This window comes from Procambarus clarkii, chromosome 13 (genome assembly GCF_040958095.1).
Source record: "Procambarus clarkii isolate CNS0578487 chromosome 13, FALCON_Pclarkii_2.0, whole genome shotgun sequence".
Classification (NCBI taxonomy): Eukaryota; Metazoa; Arthropoda; class Malacostraca; order Decapoda; family Cambaridae; genus Procambarus; species Procambarus clarkii.
The window spans coordinates 7,172,449-7,190,071 of record NC_091162.1 but is presented as its reverse complement, the minus strand read 5'-3'; the positions used below and the strand labels follow the sequence as shown (position 1 = coordinate 7,190,071).

The 17,623-nt window shown below is 46.2% G+C and overlaps 1 protein-coding gene across 21 annotated transcripts in view; it reads right to left on the bottom strand.

The window, feature by feature from the left end:
• The window catches only part of LOC123757310 (tax1-binding protein 1 homolog), a 57,600-nt gene continuing 39,977 nt past the window's right edge, over positions 1-17,623 (bottom strand). For 15 of the 21 annotated variants that reach the window (XM_069323591.1, XM_069323600.1, XM_069323589.1 and 12 more), the window contains 4 exons: positions 16,764-16,931; positions 13,271-14,238; positions 12,979-13,116; positions 1-3,707 (listed from right to left, as the gene is read on the bottom strand). In XM_069323591.1, the coding sequence (XP_069179692.1) occupies positions 3,584-3,707; positions 12,979-13,116; positions 13,271-14,238; positions 16,764-16,931 (1,398 nt within the window). In that variant the 3' untranslated portion in view covers positions 1-3,583. The remainder of the gene's footprint in view (positions 3,708-12,978; positions 13,117-13,270; positions 14,239-16,763; positions 16,932-17,623) is intronic. The other 6 variants (XM_069323585.1, XM_069323587.1, XM_069323599.1 and 3 more) reach the window with 3 other exon arrangements.

Sequence of the window (17,623 nt, the reverse complement as noted above, 5' to 3'; positions counted from 1 at the left end):
TTTAAGACTGTATTAGTATATTTTGTCTTACTATTATTACAAGGTGTAAATCTTTAAGATTTATTGAACCATATTGTGTTGCTACTTTGGTAAACCATATCACAGAGCCGTGACACATCACAGCATGCAACAAACTTGACAAGAATTGCTGACAAAAATATTCATTACGAGTAATTGCAGCAGTTTTCTTCATTCTTAATCACCAATGACTGAAAACTTACATGTATAAAGTATGCCGCAGATTTATAACTGGTGAATGTAACACACTTCTGAGAAAAAACTAACCATCATTTGAAGCATTTCTTTATGCCATAATATTCGTGTGGAATTCTACAGAAGTTAGTGCATCATGTGTGAAAATTGTTAACCAAAGCAATACTTGTGATTGTTGCACGACAGTACAATGAAAAATATTTCAGAAGGTATAAAGGTCAACATTTTCGACCAAATAATTTCATGCATGCTACATAAGTTAAAACTAAATATAAATAATGCACCACTAAAGCAAATGCTAAATTTTTACCTCAAAGTTCTAAAACCAGATTATTGTGTCATTAGACCTATCAGTTAAGTAGAATTTTTTTATAAAGGTCAATTATACACAAAACAAAAAATGTGACAACATGTATTTATAAAATCAAATTCCAGGGTCGAGGAGCATCATAATTATCAGTAAAAGGTGCCAAACCTGGACGAGTATTTGCACCTTTACCAGGGAAAGGAATTAATTATCAGAGGAAAGTGCCAAACCATTATGACTATATAGGACTTGCAAGGGGTCAGGATGGAATTCATGTCTTGGTGCTATATAATTTTATTCAAGTATAGTGGTGTATTTATTTTATATCCAATTATTGTAGCACAAGTGAGCTAGTTCACCAGGCAGATTTTCCAGTTTAAATCACAATTGACAGCCATTGTTTTTATAATTAACAATACATTAATTTAAAAATTTCCTAAAAATCTAATTATGTACAAATCTCTGATAGACATAGTGCATGTACTGTGATGTTTTGGTTAACTATTTTATGTTAGCTTTTTTTAATGGCATAAGAAACTGAATACAGTAAATGAAAACTGGTTTAATTTTCAATTCATATCCGTCCCCTCCAGAGCCGCACACTGCAGCACCCTCTTCCCTCTACTTGTGCCGTCAGTTTAGAAGTCTCTGGACAGATCTACACAAGAGCATCACTTGTGAGTAGACAGCTACATCGCCTACAACCAATAATTACCCTAACAACCCCTGGACATGTGCAATATCTTAAAGACAAAATCTAAATATATATAAAACTTTAATAGGCTAGGTTGATGACATTCGCAGGTCAAGAATACAAAACTAAGTTTTGCCAAATGATGGACAGACAGATTCCCAGCCAAAGCAATTTGAACTGTCTATATAAATTTAAGATACAAAATGAGCACAAAAAAAGCTGTGACACCAACCAAGAGAAAATATAATTTCTAATTCACTATTAAAACTTTAAATATCCACAATATATTTTCCATAATTACTGGCCTACTAATCTAAATTGAATAGTTTTCAAACATCATTTAACATTCTTAATCTAAAGTGCATCGACCCATAACCTCTTACAGAGGGACAGTTTGCCATGTAGATGAATTAGATAATGTTGAACTTACTCCTCCTTACCTTGTAATCACAAAATATATCTAGTATACTGTACTTGGGTATGCAGGTTAGTAATATAATATGATAGTCTACACTAAGTACTATGAAACCTTAGTTCATGTACAGCTTGGGTTACCATTTTGGCTGCATCACTCTAGGATCATATTCAGAATCAAGAAAAAACCCTATTCAAAAGACAATTAAATTACATGAATCGTTCGGCCTTCCACGAGAGTTGCTACACTAAATATTATATTACCGATAATTGGTATACAGTACCTGTACTGTTGTTGCAAATATATTTGCATGTTGCAAATAAAATATTACCTTTATTTTATTCCAGAGTAATATTTTTATTTGCTGGCCATTTTGATATCTATGAAGACAACTACAGTACAGTATTGCTATAAGTGGATAAAAATTACAATAAGAATGACAGCACATGATAATAAAAGCCATACTGTTATAAGATCATGTATTTAAAAACAGGCTGACCAGTAGGCAGTGAAAATGTTCAGAAGTACAGTATATTTTTGTGTTAGTGTTGTTCTTTGTGTCACATGCCACTATAAAACAGGGTGACCCACATGATCTACCTCTAAAGACCCATCACAATTCTGTGAACGCTCGTCACTATGTGCCGCTGTCCTCATATTCCTTCACACATCTCAGCGCGACTCCTCGCTATCACACAACTCAACAAAACAAGCACCTTGCCTCCAAATGAAAACAATTTTATGCACTAAATAAAATACAACTGAATGCTAGAAATTTTCAGTCTAAAGAAATATATAAAATATAACAAAGATTAACTGAAAATTATACTATATTATTTGCCTTGAAATTTTGGATCTTTGTTATTTAGTACAGCAATACATAAAATTTACAGGAACAGTCTAGATTATATCTAATTCAATAAAATGCTAAACTTTTGCTCATTAGATCAATATCTAAGTTCTATAGTTGTATCCTTATACTATTCCATTACGTATACAAACAGTAATTTATGCTTATACCACAATAAGCATAAAACTAATAAAAAGAAGTTAAAGAACGTTTTCTATGATTATCTGTGGGTGTATAGAGTTTCAAACATGCACATGGTACACTGTACATGTACACGCGTGTGTGTGTTCATCAAGAGACGCACACATGTACGCACATGCAAGTAAAGCCCCTTACTTTATGGATACAAGTGAGCTTCATGAAAATATATTTCTTGTTATAGTTTCTTAAAGCTATAAACCTTTTGCATCAAAGTAGACATATTCACTGTGGTTATTGCATGTTATAAGCCATCTATCGTATATTTGGTTTGATAAAAAAAGACTACAAAATTAAGAAATAATCTTAACTATATAGTCATTGATGCTACACAATTTATAATGTTAAAACAAAACATTCAGTGTAATACCAAATATCTTCCAGTTATAAATAACTGGAGTAATTAAAATAATTGGTAAATCAGACTTTATATTGCTTTTGACACCTGACTTTTGTAACTTAGTGCATACTTCACAATCTGATGCAGCCTCTCCCACTAAATACTAAAGTGTAGTATGTAGGTTGCCTCCACCACTGCTGCTGCTGCTGTTCACCATCGTGTGATCACACCTACACACACACACACTAAAATAAGCATGAAGTATGCCAGTATAAAACCATATAATCAGGCCAATATAAACTATTACATGAAAATTTATGGACAATTTAAGACTATTACAGTTCTGTAACAGCCTGCTGTAACTTCAAAAAATTAATAAATGATTTAGTTTTACATGAGAGTACACTTCACTATGCATATAAAAAATCCCAAATGAATATATTTTGCTGTCTACAGTGCAGACTTTAGTTCTTTGTCACACATTACAACCAGGGAGCAACCCTGTTATGACCCTTGATATGCACATCAAGGCAATAATCAAGTACACAACAACCTACCAAACTGCCTTAATCAATCTCCAAGAGGCGCGCTGCTCTGAACTGTGGACCCCAGGGACCTGAGGGATCATCCAAAGGGTTGGTGTCGTCCGGACCATCTTCGGCAAAGTGGGCATGGACGTGCTCTTCAAAGCTGTTGAAAAAAAATATATATATATTTATATACAAGGTTAACTAAATTCTTGCTCAAAGCCAGTGATGCTTCTATAGATGTAAATGCAAGCTGACCACCAAGGAAGGAAACCTTGGCCTGTGGTTAGAATGAAATACAAAGCAAGGGCACACATACAGTGGGGGACATCAAACACAACTGTGAATCATAAAGGAAACGTTAATGTAGTAACGTCCCCAGCAGAGCCAATGATGCATAGATAGCCAACACCACTTGGCTGAAAGTATGAAGTACAGGACGAGCCCTGTTAGAAGTTCTGTACCTATCACTGACTACGGGGAAGTGAGATATAACTATTTAAGCCCCACTTCCTAGTCATTCGTACTTGTTGACCTAATTACCTCACATTTTTATCACTTTAATAAAAAAAAAAAGAGTTGTGGTTTGAATTGGCATCAACAACCTCTTCCTTCAATGCATTCCACTTGTCAACCACCCATACAGGGAATAAGCAATTCCTTACATCTCTCTTTGACTCAAATGCATCCAGCTTTCACTGATGTCCCATTGTACTACCCCCTTTTTAACTTAAATAAGCTTCTTTTATCCACTTTACCTTTCCCATCAAGATCTTCTATGTAGTTATCAATTTTAGTACTAATCTACTGAAGTTGCAAACCTCTGAACTTTCTCAAGTTTCTGTTTATGCTCCACAAGTTGCGGGTTCCATGCTTGTTTGGCATACTCAATTAATGGTATCACATAAGTAGTGTATGAACTAGAAAGCCTCCTTGTTTAGATATTTAACCCCTCAACTGCACGACATGGTCAGGGATGTTTCAGGCTATGACATAAGATTCAACACTCCTGCAGATACATGGAGTGCTTCCTCAGGCCTCCGATACAGATGCCATTTTGGAAAAAATCGTGGGCACCCTCCTGGGTGTGAGGGTCCCAGTACTGAGAGGGCAACCATCAGCAACACGTGCATCAGCAGCTCTCACCACTGGCATGAGGATCATGCCCACACTATCATTTAATAATGATGAAATAAGTAATTGCAATTGCTTTATGAAGATAATCATAGAAGATCTCAACTGATACAGTCCATAGACAAGCTTCAGATATCAGCCAACTAAATGCTAGTTACAATCTTCACAGCAGGAGGCAGACATCCACAGCACAAACCCACAGTCTGGCGTGTCTACACATCACAAAACAGAACCTCATGTTCCATTAGAAAATAAACTTGTGGAAAATCATTCATATACAGGATTTAATGAAGAGGATTCTAATAATAATAAGTGTTGTGGTTTGAGTTAGCAATGTGTGTAGTATATTGGGAGGCATTTTGCTATGTCAAGTGCTGTAGGCAAGTGACCAGCATGTGGTGCTATGCTGTGCTTGGAATATGAGATTGCTACACCCCACCAAAACTGCTTAGTAGTTCGCAATGGTGCCCAAAAAACCAGCGTTGAATGTAATGAAACGCCATTTTCTGGGTGAGTCCCGGAGGCTCCCCGGAGCTATCCCAGGCTGATATGCTAATGTCAGACTTTGGCATCAGTCATGTGTATGGAGTTCTTAGGCCTACCGGGGACCACGGCCAGAACCGGGCCCCCTCAGAGAGGCAAGGGGAGCAATGGCCTATAGAAGCCCCCGTGTAGTTGGAAGCATTCTATGTCTGCCATCGACCGGAACAGGCACCCAGAAAGGTAAGCGCCCCAAAACAAACCCCTATTCTGGTTAAAATTGCTACCTAAAACCGAACTAGTGGATAGAACTCCCCAACCGAAAACAAGCAAACTAGTGTGACGTCACACACTGCCGTGCCGCTGTCTGCGCAGCTCCCCCCTCCCCGGGAGGGGGAAGGGGGAGCCCCAGACCCCCCGCGCCGGCTACCCACACCTCAGTTCTTGAGGCTGGATGTCAAAAATGCGAAAAACCGCCGACCGGAGGGAGGGAGGGATGCCGGGGAGCCTCCGGGACTCACCCAGAAAATGGCGTTTCATTACATTCAACGCTGGTTTTCTGGGGGGAGCCCCGTCGGCTCCCCGGAGCTAACTACCCACAGACAGAAAAAGAGGGACTTACCCGGGAGGCGGTCGTCGCTCACCCCTCAACTCGAAGCCGAGACAACTGGCTGCAACCGCCGACCCAAAGCAACACAGGCCCGACGAGGCCCAGGGACATACACAAGGTAACGAGCAGCCAGGACCCTGTTCGACCGCCAAAATCCCCGAGCCCGAATATCAGACCAAGACATATTCCCAAAGACGGCAGCAAGAGCCGCGAACTTACGAACGTCATGGGCACGGGGACAGACCGCAGGCTGGCTGGACCTAATAACCCTGCGGACGACCTGAGAGACCCGAACCCGCGAACAGGGAAGAAGGGAAACCGGATCAACCCACAGCGCGTCCCCGGACACAGAAGCTGTGGCGCGCAAATAACGGCGAAGCGCCGCAACCGGACACAAAACATGATGCACCCCTGGCCTGACCAACCAAGCATCAACCACCCATGGACCCCTCCGGAACGCAGCAGTCTCATTCTTCGCCAGAAAAGAAGGAGACGGCTGCAAACGAACAAAACTATCACCACGACCAAAAGAGTAGAAACCCCTGCGCCGGAGGAGAGCATGAAGCTCCCCTACCCGACCCCCAGAGGCCAAAGCCAACAAGAAAAGTGCCTTGGAAAAACAATCCTGGACCAAAGGGGCCACAACGAAATGAGGAGATGAAAGGAAAGCGAGCACTCTGTCCAAAGACCAGGACGGCTCAGGCGACGCATGAGCAGGCCGGAGGTGAAACAATGCACGAGACAGCTTGCGAAACGGCGCAGACGTAACATCGATACCGAAAGCAAGCTGAAGCGGCTCCGCCAGCGCCGCACGATACGAAGCGACAGTGTTAGGCATAAGATGACGGTCCTGAAACAACCACGAGAGGAAGGACAAGACCACCCGAACAGACAAGGAGCTAACACGACGAAGACGCAAAAAGAAACGGAAGGACCGCCAGGAAACTTCATACTGCCGCCGAGAAGAAGCCCTCAGGTGGGACACCAACAAGGAGGCCACCTGATCACCATAGAGATGATGATAGACTCGAGTCAAAAAAACCATACGCGAAGACTCGAGGAGAAGGGGCCTCGTAGCCTGGTGGATAGCGCGCAGGACTCGTGATTCTGTGACGCGGGTTCGATTCCCACACGAGGCAGAAACAAACGGGCAAAGTTTCTTTCACCCTGAATGTCCCTGTTACCTAGCAGTAAATAGGTACCTGGGTGTTAGTCAGCTGTCACGGGCTGCTTCCTGGGGGTGGAGGCCTGGTCGAGGACCGGGCCGCGGGGACACTAAAGCCCCGAAATCATCTCAAGATAACTCAAGATAACTCAAGATCGAACCAGCTACGTGACGTACCGGCCCGATCTGCTGAAAGAGGCGGAGCTGCGGGAAAACCCTCGGGTTCGGACACCGAGCAACCAGCGCCTGAAACCAAGGCTGCGCCGGCCACCAAGGGGCCAGAAGGACAACTCTCCCCCGGTAAGTCTCTAAGCGAGTCAGGACCTGGAGCAACCGGGGGAAAGAGGTACAGGAACCCCCACCTCGACCAGTCTAGCCGAAAGGCATCGACCCCGACGGCCTCGCAATCGGGGAAGGGCGCCGCATAAACGGGAAGACGCCGCGACCACGCCGACGCGAAGAGGTCCACTTCGGGGCGCCCGAACGTCTGGCAAAGCCAACGGAAGGACTCGTCGTCGACCGTCCACTCCGTGGAGAGGGGAACGAAGCGAGACAGGGCGTCAGCCAAGACGTTGGACACGCCCCGGACGTGAACCGCCAGGAGAGCCAAACCACGTCCCGGCGGGTAGACCACCATCGCGAAGTTCAGGCTCCCGCACAACCCCTCGAGCAACCGCCAGGTGACCCGAGGGCCCTCCAGAAACAGATGAAGGCGGGACCGCAGCCGCAGGAGAGACTCCGGAGGGAGAGACAAAGAGGCGGTTCGAGAGTCCCACACGAGACCCAGCCAAGTCCGAACCTGAGAGGGAACCAGATGGGACTTCCTCCAGTTCACCAAGAACCCGAACTCGGCGAGCTGGGAAAGAACCAAATCCCTGGCTAGCAAGCAAGCTGACTGGCTGGGAGCCCAACCCAGCCAGTCGTCGAGGTAGGCCAACACCCGAACACCTAGGAGACGCAAACGAGCCACCACAACCCGTGTAAGGCGTGTGAACACGCGAGGTGCCAGGTTCAACCCGAACGGGAGACAACGAAAGCGGTAACTCAGACGCCCCACTACAAAACCGAGCCAGTCCCTGAACCGCGGACGAATCGGGACATGCCAATAAGTGTCCCGGAGGTCCAGGGACACCATCCAAGCTCCCGGCTCCAAGAGGAGCCGAACCTGAGACAGCGTAGTCATCCGAAAGGAGGGGCAATGAACCCAGGGGCTCAGACGGGACAAGCCCAGAATGAACCGCAGGTCCGCGCAGTCCCTTTTCGGAACCGGAAACAGACGGGAAACCCATCTGAGGGACGACGTCGTTTCGACGACGCCCAAGCGTACCCATACCTGGTTGATACCTGGTTGATGGGGTTCTGGGAGTTCTTCTACTCCCCAAGCCCGGCCCGAGGCCAGGCTCGACTTGTGAGAGTTTGGTCCACCAGGCTGTTGCTTGGAGCGGCCCGCAGGGCCACGTACCCACCACAGCCCGGCTGATCCGGAACTTCTCTTAGAAAACCGTCCAGTTTTCTCTTGAAGATGTCCACGGTTGTTCCGGCAATATTTCTTATGCTCGCTGGGAGGACGTTGAACAACCGCGGACCCCTGATGTTTATACAGTGCTCTCTGATTGTGCCTATGGCACCTCTGCTCTTCACTGGTTCAATCTTGCATTTTCTTCCATATCGTTCACTCCAGTACGTTGTTATTTTACTGTGTAGATTTGGGACCTGACCCTCCAGTATTTTCCAGGTGTATATTATTTGGTATCTCTCTCGTCTCCTTTCACCCACTCCAAGACGACTCAACAGAGCGCAGGGGAAGAAGCCTGCCCTGCCAGCCCCGACCCCCCAAAGGGGGGAGGGGCCACCCAACGCCACCGCAGGCCGCGAGACACGACCCGAAAAGCCCACGAATCGTGGGACCAGGCGCGGGCGAACAGCGCAAGCCGCCCCCCCACCGCCCCGTCAAGGGGGCAAACCGCGAAAGGGCCGGCGACCCTTACGAGACCCAGAACCCCGCACAGCGCAAACACCGCGCCGACGAGACGAGGGAGGGTCCGCAGGAGGAGCCAACCCCAAACCTGACACCAGAGGCCTACCACGACGAGAGGAACCCTGAGCCCTGGCACGACCTTTCCGGGAAGACCCACCCCGGGACCCCCGGAAAACCAACAAGTCCGACATCGGACGACAAGCCGCCGACGCAGCCTGAATAAACTGCGCCACGGCCGACTCCCCAAACAGGAGAGGACAAAAAGGTGAGGAACGCCTAAGAGCCAGAGCCCAAGCAGATTCCACGGAGGAACCCAGCACCGCCTGCCGACACGCGAGACGGGAAGCATAGAACAGGGAAACCGCATCCCGCAAAATCGGCGTGAACAGCTTCAACAAGGCAGCCGACGAACGCGCAGCCTAAGACAAGGTGCCGGACCCCGGGACGGACCCAAGCGTCCCCACATCCTCCACGAGCCAATCCGAAGACAGCTCCAGGAGGGAAAAGAACCGCAAGGCCGAACACAAAAGGCCCCGGGCGCGCAAGTCCTCCGCCACGAGCGCCGCCGAAAGGGAGGAAACCTGCACATGGAGCTGAATAACGCCCACATCGCGGGGAAGGGCAGGGGCAAACAAGCACTCATTCAGGTACTCAAGTTCACCCCCCAGGAAAACCTGAAGCACCGTGGAAGCTTCCTGCCACTCCAGCGTGCGGGAACGACAGAAGGAATGCCAGGAATCCAGACCAAACAAGGGGCAGTCTGCTAGCCAGGACGACTCCGGAACCTCATAACGGAGCCAGAAAGGGAACGAAGTCCCAAACCTGAACGTGGACAGATCCATTTCCGAGGCATAATCCGGGTCACGCAGGAGGTAAGCTGCAAAGGCCGCTCGCACCACACCAGGTTGGATGCGATAAGCCGAAAACCTCCGGAAGGACGGAACCGACGTACCCGGGGGAACACTGAACTGAACCCGGGGAGGGGCCGACACCAAATCCAACTCGTACGCAGAGGGGGGGAAAAGAAAACCCCACTCCTTGTAACAATAAGCCCCGCTCAGTGGGAAGAAAAACCCAGGCGGGGTCCAGCGGGGCCCAAGGCCCCCAAGTCAGCCCCTCCCCAGCCTCGAGGTCCGTCACCACAGGACCCGAGGCCGAGTCCTCTCCCCAAGCCCCGACCCCACAAGACAAGGACGGAGCAGCCGGAAAAGCTGGAGGAAGGGGGGCCCACTGGTCAGACCCTGAAGCTTCGGCCGGGAGACAAGACTCGAATGCCTCTGCCGCCCCCCCGGAAGGGGCAACCCCCGAAGCTGCCCGAGTCTCGAGATCAAGTAACCCCTGCTCCGACCCCGAAACCCTCAGACGCTTCGGGGCCGGAAGCAGGGGCGGGGGACCAGAACGAACAGAAGGGGAAGGACGAGGAGGTGCGGACTGAACCAGGATCGAAGCGACCCCCACCCCCAAGTCCGGGTCTCGAAAAGCAAAGCGGGGCAGCCCCGGGGCATCCGGGGAAGCAACCAACCGAGCGCGTTGCAACAGACGAAACCTAGACTGCAACGCACGTGCCGCCCGTACCCGAATAGAATCATCAGAGGATTGGGTAAATTGAGTCACAAGCAAGCAGCAACACTCACAGGACTCAGGGTCGAAAGTATCACCGACCCAACAGGCAGCGTGGCAGAGGCAAAAACAATGAGGGTCAGGGTCACCCTGAGACAAGGGGACCGAGCAACCCTCAAACTCGCACACAGCGAGTGGGGACTCCGGGGTCACATCCATCGGACCCACGCGCCCCCTAGGGGATTCCCAGGGTCCTGAGCGTTTACTTTAAGAGGACTCGCGCTCAGGTAGTCCCAGGCAGGGTGCTGCAAACCGGCGCCCAAAACTACCAAGCAAAGTTCTAAAGCTGAACCCCAGGGACGTGTACACTCACGGGGACCTAGCAGGGGGCGCCACTGAGGAGAACAGTGGAAGGGCAAAAACAAACTGAATAAAATGACAGAACCCCCCACCAGGCAAAAACAAAAAGAAAAACAAAACCCCGCAAGAGGACAGCGAACCCCAAGGAACAGAGCCGGCCGCGATGTCGGGAATTACAAGCTGAGCAGCACCCTGCGCCCCTACCAGTGCAAACTGCCTCTTACCTGCCGGTAACAAGGGAGAACAGAACACCCAAGAGCCCAACAGGCGGCCGAAAAACCGAAAGGTAAAACGGACCAGCAGAGGCAGACCCCGAGGAGCCTGTGGAAGGTGGCCCCAAGCCCCAAGGGCAGTACTTACAGGGCACCTAGGGAAGGCAGCCCTAGGCGCATGCAGCCCGAGTACTGAAGATAACTCCTGGCTCTCGCACCCACAAAACTAACACCACACTCAAAGCACAGTGCAGTAGCGACACCGGAGCCAGAGCACACGACCATCGCCTATAGCATCAGCCTCAAGAACTGAGGTGTGGGTAGCCGGTGCGGGGGGTCTGGGGCTCCCCCTTCCCCCTCCCGGGGAGGGGGGAGCTGCGCAGACAGCGGCACGGCAGTGTGTGACGTCACACTAGTTTGCTTGTTTTCGGTTGGGGAGTTCTATCCACTAGTTCGGTTTTAGGTAGCAATTTTAACCAGAATAGGGGTTTGTTTTGGGGCGCTTACCTTTCTGGGTGCCTGTTCCGGTCGATGGCAGACATAGAATGCTTCCAACTACACGGGGGCTTCTATAGGCCATTGCTCCCCTTGCCTCTCTGAGGGGGCCCGGTTCTGGCCGTGGTCCCCGGTAGGCCTAAGAACTCCATACACATGACTGATGCCAAAGTCTGACATTAGCATATCAGCCTGGGATAGCTCCGGGGAGCCGACGGGGCTCCCCCCAGAAATGTAGTTATATATAACATGAATATATATATATACAGCGGATAAAAACCCACACTTATGTATGTGTGCACGTATGCAAGATTGACCTGAAAGCCATGGACGTCGATCTCGCTACGTGGGAAACACTGGCTGCAGATCAATCAGCCTGGGGGCAGTCTGTTCAGAAGGGTCTCTCCAAGTTCGAGGAGTCACTTGCCAAGAAATCAGAGGCAAAGAGACAGAGAAGGATAACCAGTAGCCAGGAAGGCAGACCAGAATCAGACTTCATTTGTGCTCAGCGTGGGATGGACTGCCATTCTGGGATCGGCCTCATCAGTCACACTAGACGCTGCACCAGCATTGACAACCAGCGCCAACTCCATAGTCTCCCGAGATTGAAGGATGACTACTAGATATAAGCAGCGTAATTTTTAGCATAGTTCCACACATTTAATTATATAAATTCCTTAATTACACATTATTGAATAATATTACTGCAAAAAACAGACATTCAAAGTCATTGAAATAATGATATAAAGATTTATTTGCAGCATCCCCCACCACACTGCCGGGCTGGAGCACACTGACACTGCCTCGTCCTCTCACAGCTAATGAATATTGTCACACTTCCTCGTCCCATTACGGCCAAAGTATGTCACATACAACATTTTTTGTTAGTTTTTTGTAATCAGAGAATGTATTTTAACAATATAAGAAAGAAAAATAAGGAGGGGGGGGGAGATCATTTATTTTTCAGTGCCTCGAGAGCCTGTCATATGTTATAGTTGCACACTACAGTAGTTAAGGGCTAAGGAACACATTTGGGACAAACTTCGTGTTAACAACAGACTAACATCATTAACTCAGGATCAAGAGTGATCATGGCTCATAGATTGGACTCAGGTGTATTTATACCACAAACACACTACAGTATTAAAATCATTATCCTATAAAATTATTAATGAAAAAAGTAGCAACTAAGCATCTAAACCCAAATGATTTTCCTTCATATTGTGCAACACAGGTGTATGGAATTGTTAAAAGAATTTTCCTACATATTTCCATACACAGTATTCAATCACAATGGAAAATCAGATCATCATCATATCAAAGAATAATTACAAACCATTACTCAGTGTCATACTGGACTTCATTAAAATTAGACTACTATTTTTGTACAGAGAATATCAACCACCTTTAAAACCCAAAACCAAGAAAATAAGGACTGACCGTTTTTGGTTGTTTCGTTGGAAAGCCGTCGAGCACACTGGACAAACATGCTCCAGGTGAGAGTTGATGTGCTCCTCCAGCAGGCTCATGGCTTCCGGTTGAAATGAAAGGCTGCACATTGGACACTGAATCAAGTGACTGAGGAAATAAAAGGGTAAGGTTAATGCAAGCTGTTGTGTTAGCAAAATTAATATTTCATACATAAAAGACGTTCTTTACCAGCTGTACGTGATTTATGTTTACAGACATTAATTCCACCTTAACAAAGTATTAATATATAATTAAAGTGCACCTTTGCTCCTGGTGAGTGGGAAGGGTCACAGAGTCATCATTGTCACTGGTGCTGTGGAAGTCATCATCATCAGACTCGTGGCCCTGATTTCCAGGCAGCTGCTGAGCAGGGAACTGGCTCATTACAGCTGCCTGAATGGCTGTTGGGGTCGTCTCTGGCTGTAGTGGAGGCGGAAGAAAAGAACCAGGCATTGGTTGAGCTGTAGGAATATGTGGTGGTGACATCACTAGTGAGGCACCAGTGACAGGGTTGGTCACTAGCATGGCTGAAGCACCGTTAGCACCCGACTGGCTACATGGCAGGTAAGGATAGATGGAGGGAGTTGGAGATGGGGCCGATGGCCGAACAGAAGCACCATTAGCTTCGTGGTGTACACTGGGGACTTGTCTGTCATTCTCAGGAAGAAAGACTGGTGCTGTTCGCTGAGCTGGCAAAAAGCTGTTGCTGTACAGAACTTGTGTCTCATCTGTGCTGTTTTGAACTGTTGGTGTTGCATCTTCCTCCTGAGCTTCAGGTGAATTGTTCTGCAGCTGTTCTTCATGTACTGACTCACTTTGTTCTTCGTCTACTTGTGATTGTATAACTACCTCTTGTGTTTCTGATGCAGGTTGTGACTCCAGTGGCTGTATCACATCAAGGACAACCCTCTCAGTATGTGACTCCTGTTCCTCTTGACGTGCCTGCAACTGCAGCTTAAGAGAATTAATCTGAAGAGAAAGTTCCCGTACTATATCTTCCATTTTGCGATGAACCACTTCACTTAACTGCTGGGTTGTATGGGAGCAACTAGTGCAAGACGTTCCAGTTAGTACTGTGGAACACGACTGGACCATAGCCGGAGGAGGTACACCTGCCTCATAACTACAAGCAGCCACTTCCAAGTCATCTGCATCATTATCTCCATCATCATCCACATGGAACCATGCACTAACTTGTGATGATACAGAAGACGTCATCGCTGACTGCTTCTGAAAAGAAATAAAACGTATTGCTTTTTTTGTGTGCATGTGTGTGTCCATGAAACAAAAATCTTAGCACTTTCTTTCTTTCTTTCTTAGCCCTACAAAGATGTTTAACATTTTGCAATGTTTTCCAGTGGCTACCTGAACATCACTGAATCACAAACGTGCTAAATAGAAAAAACTGTAGAAAGAATTAATTTACCTAAAACAATTAGTATATAGAAATTAATATGCTTGTGTGCATACATAAACCAGGTACACATTTATTTATTTCAATTTGCACCAGCCTGCTGGGATGGGACTATTTTAGTAGAGGATTGTTATCACCTCCGCTTTGTAACCTGATCATACCTGCCACAGGAATACTTATTACTCAGGCCTATTACATTTACTACCCTCAAGGTAATAAGATGGCTTAATCAATATCTTGTACTCACAAACAGAATTATCAACTATATACAGAACAAAATTTATATTGAACTTAACTTAACCAGACATCTGCCCACCAGGCCACCCCACGAGCTTCTAATGCTCCGCCGGCCTGGCCACCACCATCTGCCTCTTACTAGGGATGCCGAACCATTAATAATATTCTTAATTATCATACTAATTACAAAAGTATTCGTTCTCAAACAGGCACAATCACACTAACATAATGTTTCACACATTCTAATAATATAACTAAAAACATTCTTAAATAATTTAAATAATAGATTTACTTCTAAAAGGAGACAACATCTGGTAACACAACACCCGATCAATACTCGCCCAACTATCCACAGTCGTACAGGTATAAGACACGAACATATCCTGTCTACTCTACAGCCAAGCCATGACTCATACATCATACAGTATATATACACCAACATACAATACTACTGTATTATACATTCTAATATATCACCAAATGCATAATTTATATCACCACTACTAATGTACAGTGGTACCTCGGTTTAAGAATTTAATCCATTCCTGGGAAGTTAATTTCCCCATAAGAAATAATGGGAAATGAATTAATCTGTTCCTGACTACCCCACAAACCGCACTTCAAACTAAATTTTATACCCAATTCATCTAAATAAACCTACAAAACTATGTTCCAGTTATTACTTACCTTGCTGATGACTGCTGTTGGCATATGGAGTACATGAGTACACCCAAATCCTTTACATTGCCTTTGGATTCTATATTATGATTTGACTGCGTTTTGTATGTGGTTTCCATTTTTACATTTTCATTTTTTCCGTAGTGCATGAGCTGAAACTTATCCTCGTTAAACACCATATTATTTTCTGTAGCCCTTAGAAAGACCCGATTTACATCTGATTGAAGGTTTGCCGTGTCCTCTATATTGTCTACTCTCATAAAAATCCTAGTGTCATCTGCAAAGAATGATAGGTTGTGTCCTTGTCTATGTCCGATATGAGGATGAGAAAAAGTACTGGAGCAAGCACAGTACCCTGGGGAACTGAGCTCTTCACAGTTGATGGACCGGATTTAATTTTGTTGACTATTACACATTGGGTTCTATTAATCAGAAAATTGTAGATCCATCATAGATCAGTCCAGCGACCAGACCTCCTGGTTGCTGGACTGATCAACCAGGCTGTTAGACGCGGCTGCTCGCAGCCTGGTTGATCAGGATACCTGATCAACCAGGCTGTAACTCATACATCAGGCTGCGAGCAGCCGCGTCTAACAGCCTGGTTGATCAGTCCAGCAACCAGGAGGCCTGGTCAACGACCGGGTCGCGGGGACGCTAAGCCCCGGAAGCACCTCAAGGTAACCTCAAGGTAAGGTATCTGCCTATTTTTCTGGTAATTCCTTTTGAACACATTTTATGTGCAATAACACCATGGTCACATTTGTCGAAGGCTTTTGCAAAATCTGTGTAAATTACATCAGCATTTTGTTTGTCTTCCATGGCATCTAATGCCATGTTAAAGTGGTCCAGCAACTGTGATAGGCAAGAGCGCCCTGTTCTGAAACCATGTTGTCCGGGGTTATGGAGATGCTGGAATTCCATGTGTTTTGTGATCTTACTTCTTAGCACTCTCTGAAAGATTTTTGTGTGTGAGGTTAGTGCTACTGGTCTGCAATTTTTTGCCTCTTGCCTTTTTTCCTCCTTTATGGAGTGGTACTATCTCTGCTGTTTTAAATGTCAGGGATAATGCCAGTATCTAGGCTTTGTCTCCAAAGAATGTGAAGGGCCTGCGATAGCATTTCTTTACAGTTCTTGATGAATATAGAGTTCCAAGAATCAGGGCCTGGTGCAGAGTGCACAGGCATATTGTCTATGTCTTCTTCTAAATCCAGTGGAGATTTTGGCACCCAGGTGTGTGGGAGCACAGACCTGCTTTTGACTGAAGAGTAAATTTTATTTATTGAAACAATACTGAAGAAGTATTAACTAAATCCAGTTGAGGAGCTCATAACTACAAATTGTGTATACTGCATCTGGGCCCAGTGTATATATATATATATATATATAACTACACACTGCACCCAATATGGTTTAGTAATATACTTACATCATTCTCTCCTTGAGAGTTCATGGACTGACGGAGCTTCTTAATTTTCTTGGCAAGACGTTTGTTGGTGATAGCTATGGTCTGATACTCAGCCTTGGCAGCCTGAAGGCGACTACTCAGGTCACTAGCAATCTTCTCGGCAGCTTCTCGTCCACTCTGATCTCTCTCCTGAATAACAATAACATGAGGGGTATAACATTTTTCCTTAGATGAAATAGTTTGATGTAAATCATGCAAATGGAAAAATTGCATGAATGTCACACTAGCTTCAAGAATAAGCATCATGGACCTAACTCCTCCAGCTTCAGTGAACTAGTGTAAAATAAGTTCACAAAGTGTCAAGGATGTGAAGACGACTGTATTCCCATCTGTCCAATATTGACTCTTGCAATACTAATTACTTACAGACACCAAGAGGCCCACCTGGTCCTAAGAGAAAACAAGAATCAGGCACTCTCTGGTGCTTAATTAAGACTCTGGTACCGCAGACACAAGTGCCACCCAGCCTATAGACTCACGCAATCCCTACTGGAGACCAAGATCAGAATCTGGTTTGCTCACTGGGAAAAGGGAGCCTGGGGCTCAGATAATGAACAAAGACCATGAAAACACACCCAGAAAGGACAGGCGAAGTGAAACAAACAACTAATCTAAATAGGAAAATCTAATAAAACAAGGCAAATAATAGTTGGATATGAGTAAGCACTTCCAATGTCACTTCACCCACTCACCACTAGATGGCAGCCTCGTTCACCTGAGGGTTCAACCAGACATTATCATCACTCGCTGCCCAAAACACAGCCAATTCCCATGGGAAAGAAAAGAACAATGGATGGAGACAAAAAGCCACAGTGGGTCAT